Raw genomic sequence first — 24,027 nt, 5'->3', positions numbered from 1 at the left:
CTTAATGGATCACTAAAGTCGTTCGAAAATACTTGGGAGACCTCTCCTACATTATATTCACTCTCTCACATCTCTGTCTGATGCTAATGACTGGTAACTCAAGAGTCTGAATCACATGGCGATTATAAACACATTTTTTAAAAAACTGCACATTACAGCAAAAACTGGTACAAAAACTATTAATTTATTGACAAATTTCATACAAAGACAACTCTCCAGGACAAAATCTTTATTAAACCGACTCAGGTAAAAAAAAAAAAAAAACAGAAACTAGAGGGTTGGTTTGTTTGTTTGTTTTTTCTCACACTGGATCGGAGCATTCAGCACATTTCACTGTCGATAATGAGCTGGAGGCGTAACGGAGGAAGCTAGAAGACGGCTGGCGGCGGGGGTGGGTGGTGGTTGTTCAACAGGTCAACTGAAAGTGTCTGAAAATACAAAATGAAGGAAGTGCTGCAGTCTTCTCCAATCCCACGATGCAACACTGGAGCTTTGACGTCAGTCTGCAGAAACAAGAAGATTTTATCACTGGACTGATCAGAATTTTGCTGCACGGTCGGTTTACTTGCATCAAAAAGCAAAGACACAACTAAAGACAGGTGGTGTGGTGATTTACAGTCTTGCGGTGAGAATATTGCAGTTTTTTTTTTTGCAGAGTTTTCACACCCTTCAGGCGCCGTTTACACCACAATGTTTTCAAGTGAACAACACAGAACTTTCTTTGTGTTTTGAGCGTCAGTTCCTGTGACAATGGAGCTCAGAGCCACTGAAAATGCAACTTTGGGAAAACAGCTCCCAAGGTGGAACTTTTCCAAAGCACTCCGACTCAGTCTCCATGGAGACGGCGGAAACGCTGCTCCTCCTGTCCTTAAGAGGAGGAGGTAGTTCAGGTTGCACTGGAGGATGTGGTCAGAGTGAACACCAGGTTATTCCAGACTAAAGAGTCCGGAAGACTGAAGTCTCCAGTCAATGTGAGAAGACCACAGGAATAAAATTACTTGGTCCAGGACGTTAAAGATTTTAAGTGTTGTGTAACCCCAGCGTGAATGAGAAGCGTGTGGCTGGTTTCTTAATGGAAAACTGAAGAAGTGTTGGAGCCGGAGACACTTCAGTTGTTTGACCATTTTAGTTTCTTAAATTACTTAAATAGAAAACGATGTCAGATCCTGTTAGTTGCTGCACAGTCACACATTTCCATCTCGGACTGACCAAAAACTAAAGGGGCCGTCCACATGAGAATGCAATTTCACGTAAACGCATTGTTTTTGCCGATCATCCACACGAGGCAGCGATTTGGAAACTCGAAAACAGGTGTTTATAATCACAGAGTGGTTCAAATTGTAAAACCCTGGCCTGGCTTTGAGGTGTCTACGGCAAAGACGATCATCTGTAGAATAAAAGATGACGTAATCTCCCTACGGCTGCAGCCAACGATTATTTTAATAATCAAATTAATCAGTCTATTTTTTCGATTAATCAATGAATCAGATAAAAAAATAAAACAATTCATATTGTAGGACCAGTTGATATTGAATGAACCAAACACCAGATATGTTATGGTCATTTAAAGGCACATAACTGAACCAGTACAAAGATGTATACTATATATACACATGTATATAAGATGTATACAAAATAATAATTAAATAAGATGTAATTTACTTCAGGGACCACATACAGGCAATAACTTCATATAAATATAGATTTCATGTTATGCTTTGATAATGTTTCTTGAAATTTTGACATTAATGGTGTAACTTTTCTGTTTGACGTACCAGTGTTCCACGTCGGCGTCGTCAAACTGACCAGCCTCCAGCCCGGTCGACTCCACGTCCATACCGTCTGTCAACAACAACAACAACAGGAAACACTGAGAAAACGCATCTGCAACTCATCATCTTTCTACAGAATGTCACAAACACCAACTGATGCTTCTTACTACAACATGTTGTGTGTTTGTGGGTCGTTTCTAGTAGAAAATGTTGTTTTCGGTTTCAAGGAAATCTTTGTCACATCCTGGATAATCTGTGAGAATGATTGTGTGACTATTTGAAGGGTTTGATGAAGCGATTCGAACCATCAAAGTCGTCCTTGGCGTCCTCAGTGCGGACTCCTGCCATGTGGTACTGCTGGGCCACGGACTGCGCCAGCATCCCCTCCAGCCGCTGCAGCGTGGCCTGGCCCTCCTGCGTCAGCGCCGATAAACCCTCGTCACAGGTGTAGAAGGTGGGAACCTCTATGTGGCCGTGTTCTGAGAGAGCGGAGCGGCCAGAAGGACAGTGATCAGCAGAGGGACCAAAACGCTTCAGCAAAACCTAGTCATGCCTTGTAATGGTTATCAGGTCAACGTGATTATAGAGCATCTTCCTCCTCTAACATCCAGATTATAAAGCATCTTCCTCCTCTTGCAATCCAGATTATAGAGCATCTTCCTCCTCAAACATCCAGATTATAAAGCATCTTCCTCCTCTTACAATCCAGATTATAGAGCATCTTCCTCCATTAACTGATGTAGCTCCAGATGAATTTACAAGGAATCAGTCATGAGGTGTTTCAATATCTCACCTGCTTCTGAATCCCGGCGATCGGAGCAGGAAAACAAACAAGAGACCAGAGAAGATGTGCGTTAACACTCGACATTCAAAGTATAAATCAGCTGAAAAGCAGGCCGGTCTGAGCTGAAATCACAGTGATGTCATTTAATTATTGCGCCCTCTTCCTCACCGGCCTCCTCCACGTCGTACTCGTCTCCCTCGAAGTCGTTGTCGGAGTCGTCGTCCTCCGGGTCGGGATGCAGTGCCTGGCACTCGCACATGGCCGAGAACATGGACTCCACTGCACACAACAAACCTCAAGTCACGACACAAATCCACCGGGTGTCAAAACACGAAGACAAATTCAGTGTTAAACTGTTGGGAGAGTAAAATACAGAAAGTCTTTAAGACATTTTAAGAAACCGGTGATGCAACATTTATGTTTTTGTGTAATCTGAGTGATGAGATCAAACTTTCAACTTTGCAAACATCCAACCACTTACAGGGGAAAATTCAACACATTTCTCTAATAAACATGTTTGTCTTTTGACCAGTAGATGGCAGTGTTGTTTATATATGCTGAAGGTGCACTGGCTGCAGCCCAGCTTGTCCTGGCCCATGGTTGATGGTTTGATTCCCATCTCCTCATGCCCACACATCACAGGCTCAGTGAGACTCTGAACATCAAGCTCCTTTAACGTTCATATTAGAGTGAAGCCTGCTGAAACAGTAGCAAAGGGCCATATATGTGTGTTGACGCACATGAAGCTTTGTCACAGGGCACAAATCGAATCTCTGTGATCACTCCATCATCATCTTCACCACCACTGTCACTGCAGCCTTCATCTTCATCGTCTTCATCTGGTTTCTCCACCATTTCTGCTTCATTCTCACCTGACGGCAACAAACACAACCACACACACACAAACGTTACCAAACAAGGCAAAATGTTCCGGTATAATTAAAAATGCAGTCAGTTGATGTATGACGTGTGAGAAAACCATCAGAATCCGTATGTTTTGACATCAAATGAATATTTCTTTATTCACCGACAGTCCTCGTCATGAGTTCTGCACCGTGACGGAGCGTTTCCTCACCACTCAGTTTGCCATTGACCATGACGTACAGATGCTCTTGTGGGTAAGCGCTCACGTCTCTGGAGATGGCGTGTAGGCCGATGGAGGGATACTCCAGACAGAAGCCCAGCCCGGAGCCGTCGAACCACAACAGCTTCCTATTGAGGAAAAAGAAAGAGAAAGCCCACTTCAAGGAAGGTTGAGGGAAAACCAAACTCCACCATGATTCACTGTAGGGCTGCTGATGTATTGATTAAACATGATGCTGCCTCCACCAGGCTTAAATTTAGGGATGATGTTTGTCCTGGTGAAACATGATGCTGCCTCCACCATGCCTCGCAGTTGGGATCGTGTTGTCCTGGTAATGAACGGTACTTGATTTCCTCCAAACATGACGCCTGGCATTCACACCAGAGTTCAATCTTCGTCTCGTCATACCAGAGAATTTAGTTTCTCCTGGACTGAGAGTCCTTCGTGCACATTTTGTCAAACTCCACACAGGCTGCAATGTGTCTCTGACAAGGGAGAGGCTTTTGTCCAACTCCTCTACCATACAGGGCTGATTGATGGAGTGCAGAGATGCTTGTGATTTTCTCCACAGAGAAATGCTGGCAGAGGGATTGAGGTTTCGTGTCTCCTCCCTGACTAAGATCCAGTTTACACATAGCCGGGAATTTACAAAAACTGGTATTTCTCCCTCTTTGTTTTCAAAAAAAGAATCTTCATTCACCCGGGCCCTCATAAAAACCTGTTTCAGAGGTACTATGATCAGCCAGGTCTGTAGGGGGCAGTGTAATGAGAAGCATGAAGCCATGATAGCCAATCAGAGTCCTGGAAAAAAAACATGACATCACAAATGGTTCAACTTGTTTCCTGTTCTTTCAGCAAAACAGTTTGTTTGTTTGGACCAATAAAGATGCGGAACTCCTCCTAAATGCGACAGTAGAATATAAAACAAATAAAGCACAACAAGCAGCTCTCACTGGATCCATTCTCACCACAGCAGTCAAACTTAAAATACGTAGCAAACTGTGATGTAGATCTCCGTCTCCCCCTCTCGACATGCAAACGGAAGGATTGAGTTTTTCCAAATCTCCGCTGTGGACGGAGTTTTCAAAGATCAATTTTGGAGACTCGTAGCTGCGGTAAAGTGTAAATGCAAGGACCAAACGCCAGTGGCGGGCCGTGAGGGCCTAAGAAAAATATCAGAATCACAGACTGATGTTGATAATATTTTGTCCATGAATACTTCTTAAATAATTCTAAACTGTCAGTCCGCTTCCTCTCATAGCTTCTCCCCCGTCTGCTGCTTCCAGACGTGTACTTCCATATTAAAGCTTTTAACCAATCACATTTCAGCCATCACCTGTTGCCAGGGGTAAAGAAATCTGCCCGAGGCCTTCAGATTCAATTCTGCAGGCGTCTGCAGCGTAAAATAAGTGTCAGTGACGCTGCTGCTTCAACAAATCAGATTTTGATGTTGACGACTCAGGGCCTTCTAGAAGGCCTAGCGTGACGTCGGTGTCTTCCTGCCCTCTGATTGGACCGTCAGTGTTCACTCTCCAGCGCCAGCTGATCGCATCTGTAGCGAGCTGCACGAACAAAAATATAGTTGTGTTGATTTAATAATAGTTTTGTCAACCGACAATGGCTAAAGGAGAATTAAAGAGATTTGGTTGCAGATTTATTGTCAAAACAATTTTCAAGAGGTCATTGAACGCACCGCAGCACTACAAGCACATGGAGGTCCGGTACAATTTACTTGCGCTCACTACAACTTCCTTGGTAGGATTCAAGATTATTTTATTTGCCATAATATTATTTCCAAAACCACGAAAAGCTGACGTTTGTCACCCTCCTCAACCCCCAGAAGTTTTGGGAATAGCAGCCGCTTTATTATGCAGCTGCAGCAGAAGGAGAGACGTGAACTCTGGATTTTTTTCTTCGTCATAAACAGTCTTTGCCCCGGGACGGAAAACCAGCCAGGTCCGCCACTGGTGATAAAGGTATTTATTCTGGCTACACGAGTATTCATCTGTAATGAAAGGCTTTTTATACTGCATTTCTGAATGATGACATGGTTTTTGTAGCCAAAAAAACGTTATTTAGGGGTGGATTGAGTCAGACCAGCACCTGTGAAGGCCTGGGTCTGAAATGCACGCCCCCCCCCCACCCCACTGCCAAACACAGAGAAATGTCACTGGTATTGTAAATCCTGGGCCACGTGTAAACAGGTCCTTTGGCTCATCTCAAGAGAAACATCTGCAGGATGATCAGTGGAGCTCAAATTAACGCTTCATGACAAAGGCTGTGAATGAGATTTCATGCTTTTCTTTTTATACTTTCTGGACCGACTGAAGTGTTGTGGCAATGATTCCCTCTCATTAACCTTAAAGTTGCTGGGCGCTGAAGCTGATCTCAGCTGGCTGCAGGTGAAGACTATAACAGATTCAGTTTCTGCATGTATGACTTTTCAATTGTAAATTGTTGGATTATTTTTGAGAGCAGATTTGCTTGTAACTGTTTTTTTAACTTACCAACAAAAGTTTAAACTGATGTGAGGAAATACCTTTAAAGACAGAACAGATGCACTTAGTGTGTAAAACTCCGCAGATTGAAGACATCAATGAGGCGGTTTTTTTAAATATTGATGATTTTATTGATTGGAAGTGGAGCTGTTCTGGCAGTAAAGTGCTTTCAGCATGTTTGCATGATTCAGCGGGTGTTAAAAAGAAGATAAAGTTGGACCGTGTAGCAGGGTGAACAGCATCAGGCCTCCGCGTGCAGCACTTACGTTTCAGCGACGTACAGCGTGCCGCAGCCCAGCTTCTGGCCGTCCATCACCGCCGTGGTCTCGGCTTGCTCGTGTCGCACCCCCTCGGTGGGAGGCTGGAGGTTTTTCAGCAGAACCATGGTCCCTGGAAGTCCCTGGAGGTCCGGGGTTCAGGGGCCGCTGGAAGAGGCGGCGGCGGGGCTCGAGAGGAGACAAAAACCCGCTGTTTGTCAACACGACGCTGGGCGGGCTGCTCCGTGGCGCGAGGCGGGCTGGTTTAACCCGGGAGAAGTTCTCGCTGGGCGGGGGAACTTGCGAGCCGCGTTCCGTGCTGCTTCCACCGGGTTCCAGAGCCGCTTAGGAGCCTCCGGGAGGGAAGTTTAACTGGAGAAAGCAGAGAAGTTAGCAGGAAGCAGCCGCCACACGCTCCACGCACACACGTCAGGACGAAATATCGCGGCGGCACGTTCTGTGGGTCGATAGATCACGTGACTATCACAGACAGACGTGCGTGCGTACGTAAAGATACGTGTTGACGTAATCAAGTCGTGGTTCACGTCGTACACCAGGGGCGTCAAACATAAAGACAGTGAGCCACATCCGGTCCAACAAGCCACAACAAAGCAAATTGTAATTAGTTTAAAGAACACATCGATTTTAGAACAAATTTCTTCAGTTTTGTAAACAACACAACACTGAGACCTGACATCTGGGATGCTGCTGAAGAAACTGGGGGAGTTTATAAAAACACCCTTAATGCAACGGCTTTGAATGTCATTTTTTGTTGTAATTATTTAGTTTTGAGAAAATGTTGACATTTTCATCACATACACTCGGTGCCATAACAAAGACAATATTGAAATTCAAAGGTTCTTATCGCACTATTTTCTCTCCTCCTCTAACCCCAACTGGAAAAGCAGAATGTCTCCACCTCTGAGGAAGTGGTGGGCAGATTGATCCAAATATTGATGATATTGTTCCGCCGTTGGTGTTGATAAAGAATGATACCAGTGCAATGAGATTGATAGTTGATAGCCTCCTGCTACTCCAGCCTGAACTCTACCTGAAATAATAGCTTGTTCAAATTGGTTCTGGAGTGGTCATTTTGTACACTTTGCTCATTTATGAAAAAATCCAGCCATTACAATGTATGGGAGAAAGTTGTTTTGATACTGTTGTTTGAACTTTTTTATTTATTACGATAATTATATAAAGTATTTTCTATTTACCTATAAACTTTTCCCATATTCTGTTCTAGGTTCAACTAATTAACAAACAAAAGAAAAAAAATCATAAAAACAGTTAAAGCCCATGGAAATTCCTCCAGATTTAGCCATTTGATGATGCATTAATTGAACATTGAAAAGTATTGGTATGGGGTCGGTATCTGTGATACTGACCCTGTATTTACTTGGTATCGGATCAATACCAAATATTGCAGTATCGCACACCAGTACTCTGAGTCTGGTTCTGCAGGTTTCTTCCTGTTAAAAGTTTTTTCCTCTCCACCTTCTCCTCTACTTGATCATGTGGAATTGTTGTTTTTTTTATGTATAAGCTTCTTGAGATGATTGTGTTTTATCTGCCATTATAGAAATAAAATAAAAGTGAATTATTTACGTCATTCATTCATTAAAATGAAGTATCATTTCTGTACAATACAGTACCATATCATCATTTTCCTGTTATTACCATTTTAACTCACGTTGTGCCTTTTTATTCAGTTTTTTTTCTTCAATCAATTTATTTTTATTTTGAAAAAACACACTTTGCGATTTGCTTTCTGAGTTTCTATAGTCGAGACAAAGAGTAGTCGCATCAAAGTTAAAAGAATCTCCCTTAACATTTATTTGTAGTTAACTCAGATAAGAGCAGTGCAGCTAAACATGCCTTTAAACGTCAGGTGTGATGTTCAGTCCTGAACACTGGTGAATATTTCCACGTGCTTTCTGTTACCTGGAATAGTTGCTTGACTGCAGCTGAGTCGTTTTTAGACTTCTGCAGCTCAAAACTGTAAAAGTGTGAGAAAGTGAGAAAAAGATGACCAACATCACAATGACTCCAGGAAGTTGTATTTTGTTGTCATCCAGAGAAAACCTCAGAACAAAAAGAACTTGGAAGCTTCTGTAAACGTGGATTCAGGTGGAATGAGGCCTGTGGTCTCAGGTGCTGCAGCGACGTCCAGACGAAGCTCATCAGCAGGTGGAGTGGAAGACTCCTCCCACCTTGGCGCCCTGGCTCGCCAATTTATTGTATTCAGCGACGGCCTTTTCTGTCTGGAGAACTTTGACGTCAACTCCTTTCTGTTTCACAAAGTCCAAAGTGGAGGGAGGAACCTGAGACATGAGACACAAACAACTGGAATGAGAAGCCGAAGGCCACTGAGGCCTCGTTTCGAGTTTACACGGCAACGTTTTGAAAATGATGTCAGTTTCCGCGGCACTGGCAGGAACACTATATACAATGTAGATGGCATGCCGGGCCACTAGTTGGCACTGTTTGTTTTTGTAATGAAACCACACACACATGCAGGACAGAACAATCTGCTCTAAACATTAACAATGGGAGTAAACCGACAGTGGGTTGGGTTAAAAAAAAAAAAAAGCTGCAGGATATTGTGCGCCATTTCTTTTGGTGCTGTAGGATGTTTCACCTGCAGAGCTTCATTCATGCCTCGGCCAATGACGAGCAAGTCGATTCCCTTCTTCAGCACCTCGTCCAGGTCACCGGGTTGAACTCCGGGGTGATGCTGCAGCCGCATGACAAGAACTTAAATCAATCTCAGGTGAAGAAATATTTGATCACAGATAATCGCCAGAGCTCATAACCCTTCCATCGTTTGTGAGACAGACGCTGCTGTTTCTCCAGTTGGTGTCTGTTCACCTTTGAGGGAAGCTACAGGGTCGTCTGTGTGGAACATTGGAGACCCCCATACTTTAGACTGTTCTAATTTTTTATTTTTTTTATTATTATGCTTTAATTGTTTACTCATTTGTAATGTTCAATATATGCACCTCGCTTAACACTTTAGATGCAGGCACTGTGGGTTTGTGAGACAGATGAAGCACACAGGCCCTTTGGGCAGCTAAGACACCTGCAGGGGTCTTGCAGGGTCCTCAGGATGCGCATTATTCTGTGGACCTCAGCAAAGAACATGTGCATGAGCTGAAGTGTGCTCCTGTGTTTCTGTGTTGCAGAATGAAACGCTGATTATCGAACCCATGCACGCCTGGATGTCATGTGTATATGTGATCGGGTGTGCAACAACTCACGTCCGTCCCAGTCTCCCTCCAGTCCCAGGCCCGGCTGCCTCCGGGCCAGACCTTACAGTCCTTATATCTGGAGGAGCAGCCCTTCACCTGCATGCTGCCCCAGGACAGAGACGAAATCTCCGGAGAAGACATGCCTCCCGCACGACCACGACCAGGAGACCAGACCAACAGTGGCTTTAAGACTGGAACTGGGATTCAACAACAATTAAGTCAAAGTCTGAGTCAAAGTGAGCTTAAGTGTCAATTCTGCTGTACATACAAGACACACAGTGGAATCCTAATTGAATTTCCTCTCGCTTGCCCTCCAACAGTGTAGACGTATAGCACATGGGATAAAAACAGAGAACTGTTTTATCAGCCAATGTTGAGACAAAATACAAAAATAGAGACTATAGGAAAGAAAAAGAGTGCAGGATATTGAAATAGAAGTTAAAAGAAACTGAAATCTGCATTAGTCAATACGAAATGTGCAATATACACCTGAATGTGCAAAATCTCATACAATATACCCCTAATCGTGCAAAATATAATACAATGTACTCTTGAAAATCTGATCTTGAAATGTAAACATTGCTATATCCATTATTCCACATTTTGTCTCACATTCAATAAAAAAATCAATCAAATTAAATCAATAAATCAAACCAAAACACAGAAGATCAAAATTTGACACTTCACTGAAAACGATCAGCTAAATTCTACTGGAGACTTTCTGTGTTAAACAAAAGACCGTTCATATTTAGTAAATTTTAAGAAGCAGCTTTACGTGACGCAGTTAGATTCAGGAAGCTTGTTTGGAGGCCAAGAAGTGTCGTGTGTGCCCGAATGTGTGATCCGATCTGTTCTATTTATACCATGATAGTGCTTATACTTCATTTATGACAATAAAACAACATTAAAGAATAAAAACACTGTTTTTCCTTTTCATTTGTGAACCAACCGTCTGTTAATTAAAAGGTGCAGAGAAACACAATCTTGGGTCAGAGTTATCTTTGCCCCTTTAGAAGAAAAGACACTGTCAGATCAGCTGCTACTCATAAGAGCGAATTCTGACCTGAACTGAAAGAAAAACACTCACAAGCCCGACACAACCCCCTCTGTCACTCTGTGAACACGAGTTCATAAGAACTCCAACAACTTCAAGAAGAAATAAGGAAGAAGTTGATCCAGGAATCACAAGATATTGAAAGACGTGCTCCAAACCAAACCACTAAAAGTTTGTTTACTCGTCCAGTTAAAGGGGAAGGCACCTAATTGTTACTGTACTCAAATTGCTCCTCAGTGTAGATGAATTTAATCTGGATTTAATCTGGAGCATACATGTTGATGTGTAAAACACCTTTAGAAAAGGTTACATTTTTTTCCTTTCTGAATAAATAGTTTTTTGAATGTTTAATTCCGAATCATCACAGAGAAAAAAGACTTTTTGTTTTTGAAGGTGCTAAAAGGAAGCGATAGCCTGTGTGTAAATGTCTAACTTTACAGTGTAATGTAGTTACCGCCTACGGCCGCGAGAGTGTAGAAGCATAAAAAACACATGACTGGAGGATGAAATGAGTCCCATAAAACATTCATTTACACTCAAACACATGCATTATTCTCTTTTTACAGTTTTATTTGTTCATATATAGGTTTATTTGGTCTTGTTGTTGTTTTTGAACTTGTTCACACACTCCAGTTCAACAGGTAGCGGTGTTGGCCCTTCTACCTGGATAAACTGTCACGAACCCGCCGAAGAAGAAAAGCACACGGAAAGCGAAAAGGGACAATTCGTGTTGTGACTGAATTGCGTTGCTAAGCTAAGCTAGCAGCTTCTCTCGAGATGGCAGCACATTTAAAAAAACGAGTGTACGAAGAATTCTCCAAAGTTGTTCAAGTGAGTTCCCGAAAGCTTTATTCCCGCTGGTGGCTTTGGACTGAGCGGATAAAAGCTAAATTATAAAACAATAGATTTATATTAGCTGATGTTATATGAAGAGCTAACGGCTAACAATCGATCAGACTGACTTACAGCTTAAAACAAACTTCTAATGAAATAAATATGAATGACTGATCTTCTAGAGAAATTAACTAAACTCAGTGAATCAACACTGAATAGTAAAACAATGCAGCCAATATATCATACTGTTTTTTTATTCTGTGTATATTTATACTAGTTACTACTCAAATTACTACCTTTATATGTACATGAACCTATGTCTATTATATTTTTCTACATTCCCCTATATTAGATAAATGACGTACAAAAATAAACACAACCTGTAAAATATTGAGACGCCATGTTTAAAAAACACTTTGGTGATCACAATCAGTGGAGGAAACACAGTGTGTCCGTGCACTGATCACACTGAAAGATTGCACAAGATTCAGTTGATGAATAAAAACACGAAATAGATTATTGCTACATTGATTCTAAAGCTTTCAGTACATCAACCATTATTGATTCTGAGCAAATTTGTCTTTGACTTTAGTGAAAATACTTTGACACATAAATAAAATCATAACAACAACAACAACAACCTAAAAATGTAATCCAAAGATGTGGATTTGTTGGGTTTTTCTCTTTTCTCTGTTAAAAGCACCTAGAAAGGACTTTCTTGTATTCGGTGCTGTATAGATAAAGTTGAATTGAATTGAATATAAAGGTGGTGAAACACGGTTATAGCAGATGTTAACTTCTTGATCGTAAAGCTGTATGAAGTGTCCTTCCATGTTCCCCACTCCAACACAATGAGAATGAGGAGGAATTTTGGAAGATATTAAGTTCTGAAAGAGTCTACATTAAGTGGATTCATAAGAATATGAGAGAAGAATTTCAGAGAATTTCCCCGAAGGAGAGAGAAGAATTAGGCCTCAGTATGTAAAAGGTTTTGTGCCGTTTGTGACCGTGAGTTTTCAGTTCAGGCTGTTTGTTTGCTCCCAGATTCCTCATGAGGAAATTCCAGCGAAGAAGCTGCGTCTGTCCAAACCCAGTAAGTCTGCAGCTCTGCACATCGACCTCTGCAAAGCCTCAAACTCCACCGATGCCCTGCTGTACCTGGTGCAGTTCGCTCGTAAGCCAGTGGAGGCGGAGAGCGTGGAGGGTGTGGTCCGAATCCTGCTGGAGCACTACTATAAGGTAAAGGACGCCTCATGTCAGCAGTCCAGCATCACACTAAGACGTGATCCAACAGAAAGATGTGCGCCGCTCAACTATAAAACTCCAATAACCAAAAAGATAGAGACAACATGCAAAGCGTAAATCATTTCAGTAAAAACACGAGTTCATTTCAGAGTCGATGGAAGCGTCACATCTGGGAAACACCTGGAGAAGCATTTTTAGTACCAATCAGGTCAGAACCATGACTGTCAAGAAAACAAGTTTCTCTCAAAATGAAGACGAAGAACTCAGAACAAATTTTGGAACATTTCAGAAAAACTATATGAAGAGCAGCGTCACTCGGTGGAGGTGAAATACATCCATGAAATGTTGTGAACTCGGTTGGATTTGTTTATTTCTGCCATGTTTGATCATCAGTCTAAATATTTTCCCTCAATTACTCTTGTTTTAGTGAGATTGAGTGAGAATCCTCTGGGAACATTCTCAAAATGATGATCAATCCAAACAAAATGACTAGAAAATCTCAAGGCAAATTAAATCCGGTCGTGTGTTTTTTCGCCGAGCTTTCAGCTCCATGACTTCATGATGTTCACCAGACGAGACCGTCGATCTTTGAAATTACTTGGAGAGGCCTCCGACCTGGACAAATGTGAACGTACATAGATGAAGAACAAACAGCCTGAATGTTGTTGTCTTGGTCCCTCAGGAGACAGATAACTCGGTGAGACTGAAGATCGCCTCTCTGCTGGGGATTCTGTCCAAAACTCAGGGCTTCAGCCCCGACTGCATCGTTGGTGACGCCATCAACACACTCAACAACGAGAGTAAGATACACAGACTGAATCTGATACTCGTCCTTCTTAGTTCTACTTACAGCTGAGAAACACCCTCCTGCCTCATGACTAGAACTTCTTAAAGAGCATCAATATTTTTAAGCAGCTGTTTTGTCTTGAGACTGAGCAGAATCTAGAAAAACAGTTCTTGTTTTTGTATTTGATGACTTTTTTACATTTCACTTCTGTGTGAAAACTCTCCAAGGATGGAGGTTCAATGACTTTCTGTGGCGACGCCTGTGAGAACAGAGCAGCTGGATGGAACCTGAAGGCTTTTAAAAACTTCCTGAAAATGTCTGTCAGCTCCGGAACACACATTTCACACATTTCTACCAGAAAAGAAGAAATCAGGCGTCACTCGGACTTACAGCTTCTTCAGTGTTTAGACGAGCTGGGGAAAAGTCATGAAGCAAAACAAACGTATTTCTAGTATAGAGCACCGTTCAGACACAAGGCATTACACAGTGCTTTACAAAGAAATAAAATAAATATATTCTGTCGAGCAGCACATCTCCTGAGTTTCAAAATGTTTTCAGAAGTTTATTTTTTGAGTTCCTCTAAAAGAAATGTGTGTTCACAGAGTCTCACCAGGTTCTGGCTCAGCTGCTGGACACTCTGCTGCTCATCGGTACTCAGCTTCCTGAGAGTCCGACTGTCAGACTGAGGCTCATCGAGGTGGCTTACAAGGTGTGACACACACACACACACACAGACACACACACACACACACACACACACACAGACACACACACACACACACACACACACACACACACACACACACGGTTATGTAAATACTTCCTCCTGCTCCTCAGCACCTGTCTGATGCGTATTTCGGGGTGAGGAATAAATGTCTGCAGCTCCTGGGATGTCTCGGGATGGTGGACCCTCCTCCGACAAAAGAGAGTGAAGGACCGGGCTCATCGCTGGGTGTGTATCAGTCAATCTCACGCACACTCGTATGAGAAGTTTAGAATTACTGATATTCTAACAACCAGGAGCTCACAAACACACACAGACAGGTTTCATCCCAGAATGAAATGTGGGTGAGACCAGAGTGCTGGTTTGAGGCATTAATCACTGTGGACACGTCTGACTATGTCTCTGCCTTCAACTGTGTAAAATACAGATTACAGACGAGGAAACATGTGTGTTACTTGGTGTCAGATCTCTCCTGTAAACTCATAAATGATCATCATTGTACTGTGAGCAGCTGTAATGTGTTCTTCCTGTTGTGTCCAGGAGCAGTAAAGGATGTTCAAAGCGTCATCAGTGACTATTTCGGGGACCAAGACCCCAGAGTCCGCACTGCAGCTATCAAAGCCATGGTAGGATTCTGCTGCAGGCCAACACGCTCCGCTCTTTCTGATGGCTGCAGCCATTCTCTGTAAAGCTTCTTCTGCTTGTTCTGCAGCTGCAGCTGCATGAAAGAGGAATGAAGATTCATCAGATCATCTACGACCAGGTACGAGCTCCGTCGATTTGAACTGTTGGACAACGATGCCACTCCATGGATCAATATCGTGTGTGTGTGTGTGTGTGTGTGTGTGTGTGTGTGTGTGTGTGTGTGTGTGTGTGTGTGTGTGTGTGTGTGTGTGTGTGTGTGTGTGTGTGTGTGTGTGTGTGTGTGTGTGTGTGTGTGTAGGCCTGCCGGCTGCTGTCAGATGATTACGAGCAGGTCCGTTCTGCAGCGGTGCAGATGGTTTGGGTCCTCAGTCAGCTGTATCCAGAAAGGTGAGGATTCTCCAGCAGACTGACGCTGGAGCTGCTCCACCCTGCACACCACATCAAACTAAGACCCAAGCGTACAAACACAGTATCAAGATGGCAACCACAAGTTGTTTTTTTTCCACAATGCTGTCGTAACTTACCCTCTGAATTCGTTGTCTCGTTGCTCTGTTGTGGTTTGATTTGACAGTTAAAAGCAGGCGAGGTGTTTCTGTACTTGTTTCCAAACTGGAGACAAAACAAAGTCATGACCTGCTTCATGTCTGGTTGTCCTGCGAAGTGGCGGCACCGGGAAGCGCTCTTGTGGGGAGAAAGAGACTGTTTCTGCTCGTCTGTCTGCAGATTATTTATTGTTGAATTGCTGCCGTGACTCAAGCCATAAACACTGAGGTTCAGAAACATACACACCTGGCTTTCATAAATAATGTGGTGTTGGTGTAACGTGCTGCAGTTTAAAAAGCGAAGTAAAAACACTTCACCTCAACCTTCGTCGATACTGTAGTGTTACACTGGACCAGAGGTCACATGGTACAAATGGCCAGTATCGCAGTGCATCATGGGATTGGTGCAAATGAAGCCACACATCAACCTCATCGATTTAAGACGCTCTTGAAACGTCTTTAATATCACAGCAGCTGATTGTTGTTACAGTGATGATGCCGCCATGTGGGGAAGCAAACAACCATGAAGAATCTTAAACACGTTAAAATACCAGAGGCGGTCGTCTGAATGAACTATTGCTTTCCTGAGAGCGTTAATCCTGCCATTCCTTCCAACACAGCATCGTGCCCATCCCATCGTCCAATGAGGAGATCCGGCTGGTGGACGACGCCTTTGGGAAGATCAGTCACATGGTGAGCGACGGCTCCTGGATGGTCCGGGTGCAGGCCGCCAAAACTCTGGTGAGAGAGCAGAACCACACCAACACACTGAAGGTGTTCCCTACCAAAGCCTTTTCAAGACTTTATTCACATGTTTTTCTAAAGTAATGGGACCAGCTGAAAGTATCGTGATCCACAAAGCTGAGGAGGAAACAACACTGCTTCAAGTTCACACCACAGAAACACACCCAGGGTCATGAAGGGTTAAACCCAGGTTGCCTCTGATCCCAACAGGCTGACAAGTGAATCCTGTCACATGAGTTCAGGCTGCAGGAAGTCAGAGCTGAATATACAAACAAAAGGTGGGACTCAGAGTCCATGTGTTTGTCAGTGTGGTAATAAAAGACGCGTGTCAGCTGAGCCGCTCGCCGCTTTTATACACACCTTCTAAATTCACACCGGTCCTCAAAAGCTGTTTTTTAACGGAGCTCCTCACTCAGTCACAGCGTCAGAGGAAAGTTGCGCAGCAGTCTAAACACTCTGACCGTTGAACACAAACTCTCACGTCACTTTGAACCGACGTGAGCACGAGAGCAGCTGCTGCAGCAGAACCGCCGCCGGCGTCGTTCTGTGTTCGACGTCTCAGCAGAACCTGAGTGTGACTCACAAACACATTTCACTGTGTGCCAGGGCTCCATGCTGCAGGTCAGCCCTCACTTTCTGGAGCAAACTCTGGACAAGAAGCTGATGTCGGACCTGAGAGTGAGTACTTCTACTGTTTCTAGCCTGCAGGATTCAGTCTGTGCTGCGTCGCCATGTGCTCACTGACTTTGTGGGTCTTGTCTGTGTGCAGAGGAAGCGCACCGCTCACGAACGAGCTAAAGAGCTCTTTGCTTCTGGAGAGTTCTCCTCGGGCAGGAAATGGGCCGACGACGCCCCGAAGGAGAAACTGGACAGCAACACCGTCAACCTGATCGCCTCCGGAGCCTGCGGGGCCTTCGTCCACGGCCTGGAGGACGAAATGTTCGGTATGTGATTCTGTTGTTTTTGAGGTTTTAATCCAGATGTGAAAATGTTTCCTTTGACTGAAATGTTTTGGAAGTTTGAGAATTTTCAGTGCAGGTGTCTTAAAAAAGCAGCAGTTAGAACACACCGTCTCATGTGACTTGTAAAGAGAAGAAACAACAATTGCACCTGAGCAAGCTCAGACGACAGTGGACTTCCTAATGAAGAAGGTAGCAAAATATATAGAGACTCTGCTATATAGAGACTCTGCTGGAGACATTAGGGCTTATTATTGCTGCTAAATGGAGGTTTTATTCAAACTAAACTGCTGAATCTGTAGTTTCTGTCTCACTACAAAGAAATCTGGATCCATTCTTCACCTTGACGTCAGTTAAGATCGTTGAACAGATTAAAGCTTTAAGTATCAAGATGTGGTCCAGCTCAATGCTCAATGACAGAAGGCAGCAGTCGGTAGAACTGTTGACGACGCCGCAGGCGAGACTTGATGTTTTCTGTCCGATTTTCCTTCCTTGAAAACGACGCAGAGGTTCGAATAGCGGCGGTGGAGGCGTTGTGTCAGCTGGCTCGATCCTCACCCAGCTTCGCTGAGAAGTGTCTGGACTTTCTGGTGGACATGTTCAACGACGAGATTGAGGAAGTGCGGCTGCAGTCGATCCACGTGCTGAGGGAAATCTCCACCCACATCACGCTCAGGGAGGACCAGCTGGACACGGTGTTGGCCGTGTTGGAGGTGCGTCTTTTCTCTACCGCCGACTTCTAGAAGCTGTGAAAGGTCCCTGATGGAGCTGCTGCTTGTGTTCAGGACTCGTCTCGGGACATCAGAGAAGCTCTCCATGAGTTACTGTGCTACACCAACGTCTCCACTAAAGAGTGTATCCAGCTGGCTCTGCTGGAGCTGCTGAAGAACCTCAACAAGTATCCCACCGACCGCAACTCTGTCTGGAAGTAAGATCGTCTCCCAGTGTGGATCAGTCCTCATGATCAGCTGGTCCTCTTTGATCTTTTGAGGTTGATGGGGATAAAACGCCCACAGTTTCCCTCCAGGGCTGAACACAGTGGCTCCTCCTCTTCCTCCGCCCTCACTGCATCCATCAGTCTGCTCACTGCAGCTCCCCAACTTCCCTTCAGTAGCTCCCACCTCTCCTACATCAGCACTGAGCCACCTGAACGTCTCCCCTCTCACGGTCCTCTCAAACTACCGACACCAGCCGTCGTTCTAACGTCCCGATCCTTCGTCCTGTCCATTGAGCTCCTCCACGTCCTCAGCTCAGACTGGCTTTGAAAACTCTCTTCTTTCCTCTCAGGTGTCTCAAGTTTCTGGGTTCGCGCCACCCGACACTCGTTTTACCGCTGGCCCCTGAACTGCTCAGCACACATCCGTACTTCGACACACCAGAGCCGGACATGGATGATCCAGCCTGTATCCTTCACATGGCTCCGGTCCTGTCGGGCTCCTCCTCGGATCACAACCATGTTTCTTTTTGTCCGAAGCTTGATTTCACCATCAGACTCAGTCACCAACTGTCATTCCTGGTTTTCATGACGGTTTTCATCCTCTGGTCTTTCTTAACTCTGGCTGTTGATCTCAGACATCGCTGTCCTGGTGTTGGTTTTCAACGCTGCCACTTCGTGCCCCACCATGCCGGCTCTGTTTTCCGACCACACCTTCAGACACTACGCCTATCTGAGGGACAGTCTGTCACACCTCGTCCCGCCGCTGAGAGTAAGAGAACGCTGCACTTCACCGCAAAGCTTCTGTTTCATGTTTCCACCTATCTTTACATTTTATATCCAGCATGGTACAACAAACCCACAACTGGTAATCAAACATGGAGTCTGTGCAGATCAGTGGCATGTGCACACACACACACACACACACACACACACACACACACACACACACACACACACACACACACACACACACACACACACACACCTGCAGACACAGAAGATCCTCGATAGTGCTGCAGGAATCATTAACTTTTGTATGAAGCAGGACTGTTTTGATTTCATTCTATAGCTCTGTTGCAAAATTGCAAATAAACTCCTGACGTCTGATAAACTGATTTCAGACGAAGTGAGAAGTTGACATTGAACCCTGGGGGACAATTGAAATCATTTTTAGGTCATTTACAACATATTTTCAGAATTTCAGACCAGAAACATTTTAAAAACAATCACTAACATCTAATCAGATGACCAGCAGTAGATTTTTACACAACATTTATTGAAAGAATGAAAAGTGACTTCAGGATCTTGTTTGAATCCAGAAGATTTGATGTTTGATCTCCAGACTAGAATCAGTGATAAGAACACGGCGCCTTTGACTGGGAGGGTAGAGCAGGTTGTCTTCAGTCCCTAGATTGTGTTTGGGTTTCAAACGGTCCTGGAGCCCAGAAGTGTCTCAGTGTGTGATGATGTGAGGAAACGTGAGTGGCGATATTCAGACTGGTGACTCCAACACTTCACAAGTGTCACTGTTCCTTCAGAGGAGCCAGATTCTTGTTTGCTTTCCTCACATGATGCTGAATAACACGAGTTCTCCCGCCTCTCCTCGGCCTGCCGCGGGCTTCAGCTGCCGGGCAGGAAGCAGGTCTACGGTCTGGACTCACTGGACTCGGGTCCCGGTTCTGGTTCTGTGGAGTCGGCACAAGTTTTCCTCCAGCAGAGTCTGAACAGAGTGAGCACCATTCAGAATCTGGAGGCAGCGGGAGCACAGGACCTGCTCAACTTCACCATCCGGTAAACACCCACCGAGGAGCTGCAGCGTTCAGCACAGCAACAAGCGACTGACAGCAAGTTTGATGGATTTGAAACTCCATGTCCTCTGTTTGACTTGAGTGGCGTTGCGTCTCTGCTCTGTGTGTCAGAGACCTGCAGCGGCTGGGAGAGCTGCAGACGGAGCTCGCCGGAGCTGCTGATTTCTGCGCCACGTACCTGCGCTGCCAGCTGCTGCTCATGAAGGTGTGTGTGAGGTTTCCTGGAAGACATGGTGACGCTTTCAAAGACATGCAGGGTCACGGTCTCTGTCTGCTTCTTCAGGCTCTGCAGGAGAAGCTGTGGAACATGGCGGTCCCTCTCTGCCTGCAACAAAATGTCACGGCAACAGCAGCAGCTCAGCAGGTACACACACGCACGCACACACACGCGCACACACACGCACACACACCGCGCCGTGTGTACACTGTGTTTTGTGTGTGGTTGCAGATCTTGGAGGAAACGTACAAACTGGAGTTCCTGTACAGTGGATTAGAAAGTCGGCAGGTGGCCACCATCCATCACGTCCGCCTGCAGGCCAAAGCTCTGCAGCTCATCCTGACTGCTCGCACCAGACAGGGGTCAGTGCACACACACACACACACACACACACACACACACACACACACACACACACACACACACACACACACACACACACACACACACACACACACACACACACACACACACACACACACACACACACACACACACACACACACACACACACACGTTCTCCATCACTTCTTTCAGGTTGGACTCCCTCGCCAGCAGCAGTGAGAGGTTCCTGCAGGACGTCGAGTCTTTTCACAGGTGATGTTTCTTCTTTCTTTTAAACTGTTGACACTTCACACTATTATTTATAGAATCTGAGCCTCGTTTATTCGGAGATGTGCTTTTCATGGGATAGGAGGCAAATTACTGCCTGTACTGGATTACTTTAAATCCCTGGTGACCCATGAGATCCTGGTGGTTAAACTCAGAGTGTCCACTGCTGTGAACGTTTCATTGAAGTTGTACTGAAGCTCCAGTTGTGGTGTCTGTTCTGCCCCGTCAGGCTGTTTGTGACGGAGCTGCCCCACCTCCAGGACAGTTTTGTGGAGAAGCTCGTGGAGCTGCTGCCCAGGTTGTCGTCGTGTAAACCGGTGGAAGTGGTGAAGATCCTCCAGACGACTCTGAGACAGAGCGGCTTGCTGCAGCTGCGACTGCCTGAGCAGGTAGAAACACCAGCAGACCTCTGGAGAGTCGCTGCTCTCACAGTGTTCACTGACTGAATCACCACGCTGGGTCACAGATCCATCGAGCCACGGCCGCCATCATAGAGCCCACGGGAGAGTCCGACAACCCGCTGAGGTTCACCTCCGGCCTGGTGGTGGCGCTAGATATCGATGCCACACTGGAGCACGTCCAGAACCCTCAGAGCTCCGTGAAGGTCCAGGTCAGTGCCGGCGTTCACATGTGCTGTTGTTGTTTAGCTGGTTGAAGAGTCTGATGTGACTCATGTAGACGAGGACGGTGTTTTCCTTGAACTGTGTTCATGTGCTTCTGACAATAAACTCAAAGGGACTGGAGGTTGTTTGATTCCCGCGGTGAACACGTGTGTCCAGGTCCTGTATCCAGACGGTCAGAGTCACGTGATCCATCCTAAACCTGGAGACTTCAGAAAGCCGGGACCTGACAGACACAGACTGATCACACAGGTGTACCTGTCACACACTGCGTGGACAGGTCAGTCCTGTCCTCACACACCTTCACACCGTGAGGACGAACCAGATGCAGGAATGTAGAAACTGATCTGAACACGGCTGGCAAACGTTTCGCTGTGTTTTCTCCTGGTGTCTCTCAGAGCCGTCTCAGATTGAAGTGCGCCTCCTGCTGGCTTACAGCTCCTCCTGCGCCTCCGCCTCCTCCTGCAAGCCGGGATGGAGCGACAGCGTGGACGGCCTGGCGCCGTCGGAAGCAGCGGTCGAGGGCACCATCCCGTTCAGCAAATCCGTCAAAGTCTACATCATGCCCAAACCGGCCCGACGTTAAGATTCAGCTGAGTTCCGCTTTCACACGCAGGAGTTTCTCCCTTTGTTTGTCACTAAATGTAACCTCCAACGTTTCTTCTTCTGACGACACTTCAAAAGTCAACATTAAAGTTCATTCATTCATTCTCTCTTTGCACTTCAATGTTGTGTCTCCTGTGTGTCTGCCCTCTAGTGGCCAACCATTGTAACTACAGGTAAAGGGGGTCAAACGCCCCCTTTTCCTTTTCGCTCCTTCAAAATCACAGTCTTCAATATTTGTACCAATAAAGTGACTGAACTTGTGAGTCTTCAGAGTGAAACTGTGATAGAAACATGGTGAAAATAGAGGCGGATTCCTCCGTCACCAGAACAGCATCAGAGGAACAACCTGACCACTTTCATCTCAGTGTCACTTTTCATCAAGTCTTCAGTTGTTCATCCAGGAAACACAGCAGACTTCACTTCTGGGTTCCTACACCAACACTTAGTTTTAGTTTCTCTAACTTAACTTGGACTCTTCTAGTGTTTGACATAAAGTCAGAGAGACACAATTTATTCCCTGAAACAGTTAATATTCCTGCTCCATCACACGTCGTCTCCTCCAGGTCAGAAAGACAAAAAGGTTCATGATTCCCAGGTGACAAGTTTCAACATTACAGCATCACAACATATTTAGATATTTATGAAAAATTATAATACGACTTGATATTTTAGTTATAAAATGGTGCATAGTGACGCAAAACATATTTGATCAAGGTTTAATAAAAAATAATTTTCTGTTAAATGTTTAAACAGATAAAGACAAAGCACATTCACAAGTCAGTTTTTAGTTTGACAAATTAAAAGTAGTTAACAAGTAATACTGTTTTACTAAACTAAGAAGTTTCATGTGGATTCTAGATTTAATCAGCAATTGCTTCTTCAAACTTCTACGTTTTCTATTCAGACACGTTGACACTGCAGCCGACGTACAAAACTATCACATTTAAAAAACACTTAGGATGGGTGGCACAGACTGTCTGAAGCACATTTCACAACTGTTCACAACATGTTGCACGTCTGCGGCGGCAGCATTTATGCCCTCAATCCCCTATATTGCACCGAACGTTTGTCCAAAAAAAGAGAAGAAACCCTTCATCTGAGAAATAAAGAGGTCAGAAAACGCCAAAGCAGAGCAGCGGCTTCACACTTCACACCGCAGTCGATCAACATACAAACTGTCGTGTCAAACCACATCCTGTTTGATGAGGGTGAAGAGAACAATAAACTGTTTTCGTGGAAACAACAGAGAAGATCCTGTGAGCTCCGGGCAGCGGCAGCAGCGTAATCAATAAAACAAAGGTTGCAAGAGAATAGACAAGGAATACAAAGTAGCTACTCAAAAGGAGTCGGTAGAAGTTCACTGAACTCAGGAGCTTGTCATTCACTACACAGTCATGCAGATTTCAATATGTAAATATAATAAGATTGAAGATGTCTCATTTACTCCACTTCTTGTACATTGTCAGTTCAAAACTTAAATTTAAATGAATTGCACTAAAGAAGAACGGAAATTGATACCACTAAGTGTTTTTTTAGTTTATGGTCTTCCCAAAAAAAGAAGTGAAGATAATAGTAATAAGCTCATTGTTATTTGTGGACCGTCGTATAGAGAAAAGAAAACTGAACTGAATGACAGTTAGGATGTTTTGGATTGGACAGAAAAGATCCAAATGAAATGTCATTTAAAGATGTGAAAAGCCCAGAGTAGTACTTATACAGTCAGGTATTTCTATTTACCACCTCTACATATTTATGCAGGAAGTAGTTTTTTTATAGCTTTGTGAAAATCTTTGATGTTTTCCTCCAGACCATTCCTCCATACGTCCACCCCACCTGTAGTGACACACTGCAGGAGTACTGCATCTTTAAGTACATCTTTCTCTTAAGTTGTACTTCCACTCTCTGGTACAAAGCGTTTTGGGGCTATTTGATGGAAGAAGATTTTGTTTTATTTTAAAAAGAAATAGACCTGCTTTGACTTGAATCAGGTCCCTACATTTTGATGTGTTTGATTGGAGAAACATCTCTTATGTTCACGATACTCACG

At 44.5% G+C, this 24,027-nt stretch overlaps 3 protein-coding genes across 5 annotated transcripts; 1 reads left to right on the top strand and 2 right to left on the bottom strand.

Annotated features, from left to right (window-relative positions):
• Positions 1 to 163: 163 nt before the first annotated feature.
• clns1a (chloride channel, nucleotide-sensitive, 1A) lies at positions 164 to 8,706 on the bottom strand. Of its 2 annotated transcripts, none has more exons than XM_080459888.1 (8): positions 8,340 to 8,706; positions 6,405 to 6,767; positions 3,632 to 3,768; positions 3,297 to 3,428; positions 2,725 to 2,835; positions 2,078 to 2,251; positions 1,776 to 1,842; positions 164 to 503 (listed from the first exon to the last, which is right to left on the bottom strand). In XM_080459888.1, coding segments are annotated over exons 2-8 (741 nt in total). In that variant the 5' UTR covers positions 6,524 to 6,767; positions 8,340 to 8,706; the 3' UTR covers positions 164 to 502. The 2 variants fall into 2 exon arrangements, with proteins under 2 accessions (XP_080316014.1, XP_080316015.1); XM_080459889.1 differs by having other exon boundaries at positions 6,405 to 6,748; positions 8,340 to 8,649.
• On the bottom strand, positions 8,439 to 10,896 carry aamdc (adipogenesis associated, Mth938 domain containing). Its single transcript, XM_080459891.1, has 4 exons — positions 10,734 to 10,896; positions 9,656 to 9,837; positions 9,037 to 9,132; positions 8,439 to 8,719 (listed from the first exon to the last, which is right to left on the bottom strand). The coding sequence occupies exons 2-4, from the start codon at positions 9,785 to 9,787 to the stop codon at positions 8,579 to 8,581; spliced, it is 369 nt and encodes a 122-aa protein (XP_080316017.1). The 5' UTR covers positions 9,788 to 9,837; positions 10,734 to 10,896; the 3' UTR covers positions 8,439 to 8,578.
• Positions 10,897 to 11,405: 509 nt separating this feature from the next.
• Positions 11,406 to 22,382, top strand: ints4 (integrator complex subunit 4). 2 transcript variants are annotated; one of them, XM_080460025.1, is made up of 24 exons: positions 11,406 to 11,531; positions 12,579 to 12,773; positions 13,462 to 13,579; positions 14,169 to 14,275; positions 14,404 to 14,518; positions 14,831 to 14,916; positions 15,003 to 15,053; positions 15,234 to 15,322; positions 16,098 to 16,218; positions 16,828 to 16,899; positions 16,991 to 17,165; positions 17,688 to 17,893; positions 17,966 to 18,108; positions 18,468 to 18,583; positions 18,753 to 18,886; positions 19,742 to 19,908; positions 20,037 to 20,130; positions 20,209 to 20,289; positions 20,374 to 20,504; positions 20,680 to 20,739; positions 20,984 to 21,143; positions 21,221 to 21,364; positions 21,534 to 21,654; positions 21,773 to 22,382. In XM_080460025.1, exons 1-24 carry the CDS (start codon positions 11,478 to 11,480, stop codon positions 21,958 to 21,960), a joined length of 2,928 nt encoding a protein of 975 aa, XP_080316151.1. In that variant the 5' UTR covers positions 11,406 to 11,477; the 3' UTR covers positions 21,961 to 22,382. The 2 variants fall into 2 exon arrangements, with proteins under 2 accessions (XP_080316151.1, XP_080316152.1); XM_080460026.1 differs by having other exon boundaries at positions 11,407 to 11,531; positions 14,837 to 14,916; positions 21,773 to 22,255.
• The last annotated feature ends 1,645 nt before the right edge of the window (positions 22,383 to 24,027 follow it).

This window comes from Lipophrys pholis (assembly GCF_963383615.2).
Source record: "Lipophrys pholis genome assembly, chromosome: 3".
NCBI classification, from domain to species: Eukaryota; Metazoa; Chordata; class Actinopteri; order Blenniiformes; family Blenniidae; genus Lipophrys; species Lipophrys pholis.
Note: the sequence above shows the minus strand (reverse complement) of the source record. Positions and strands in the feature narration are given on the sequence as shown.

Excerpts from the sequence above, each read along its gene's own strand:
- aamdc (XM_080459891.1), bottom strand. The coding sequence starts at position 9,787 with ATGTCTTCTCCGGAGATTTCGTCTCTGTCCTGGGGCAGCATGCAGGTG. Across the intron at positions 9,133-9,655 it reads GGAGGGAGACTGGGACGGAC|CATCACCCCGGAGTTCAACC; the intron begins GTGAGTTGTTGC and ends ATGCGGCTGCAG. Across the intron at positions 8,720-9,036 it reads GCATGAATGAAGCTCTGCAG|GTTCCTCCCTCCACTTTGGA; the intron begins GTGAAACATCCT and ends CTCATGTCTCAG.
- ints4 (XM_080460025.1), top strand. The coding sequence starts at position 11,478 with ATGGCAGCACATTTAAAAAAACGAGTGTACGAAGAATTCTCCAAAGTT. Across the intron at positions 18,584-18,752 it reads GGACATGGATGATCCAGCCT|ACATCGCTGTCCTGGTGTTG; the intron begins GTATCCTTCACA and ends TGTTGATCTCAG. Across the intron at positions 21,655-21,772 it reads GTCACACACTGCGTGGACAG|AGCCGTCTCAGATTGAAGTG; the intron begins GTCAGTCCTGTC and ends GGTGTCTCTCAG.
- clns1a (XM_080459888.1), bottom strand. The coding sequence starts at position 6,523 with ATGGTTCTGCTGAAAAACCTCCAGCCTCCCACCGAGGGGGTGCGACAC. Across the intron at positions 3,769-6,404 it reads ACGCTGTACGTCGCTGAAAC|GAAGCTGTTGTGGTTCGACG; the intron begins GTAAGTGCTGCA and ends TTTCCTCAATAG. Across the intron at positions 2,252-2,724 it reads GTACGACGTGGAGGAGGCCG|AACACGGCCACATAGAGGTT; the intron begins GTGAGGAAGAGG and ends CCGCTCTCTCAG.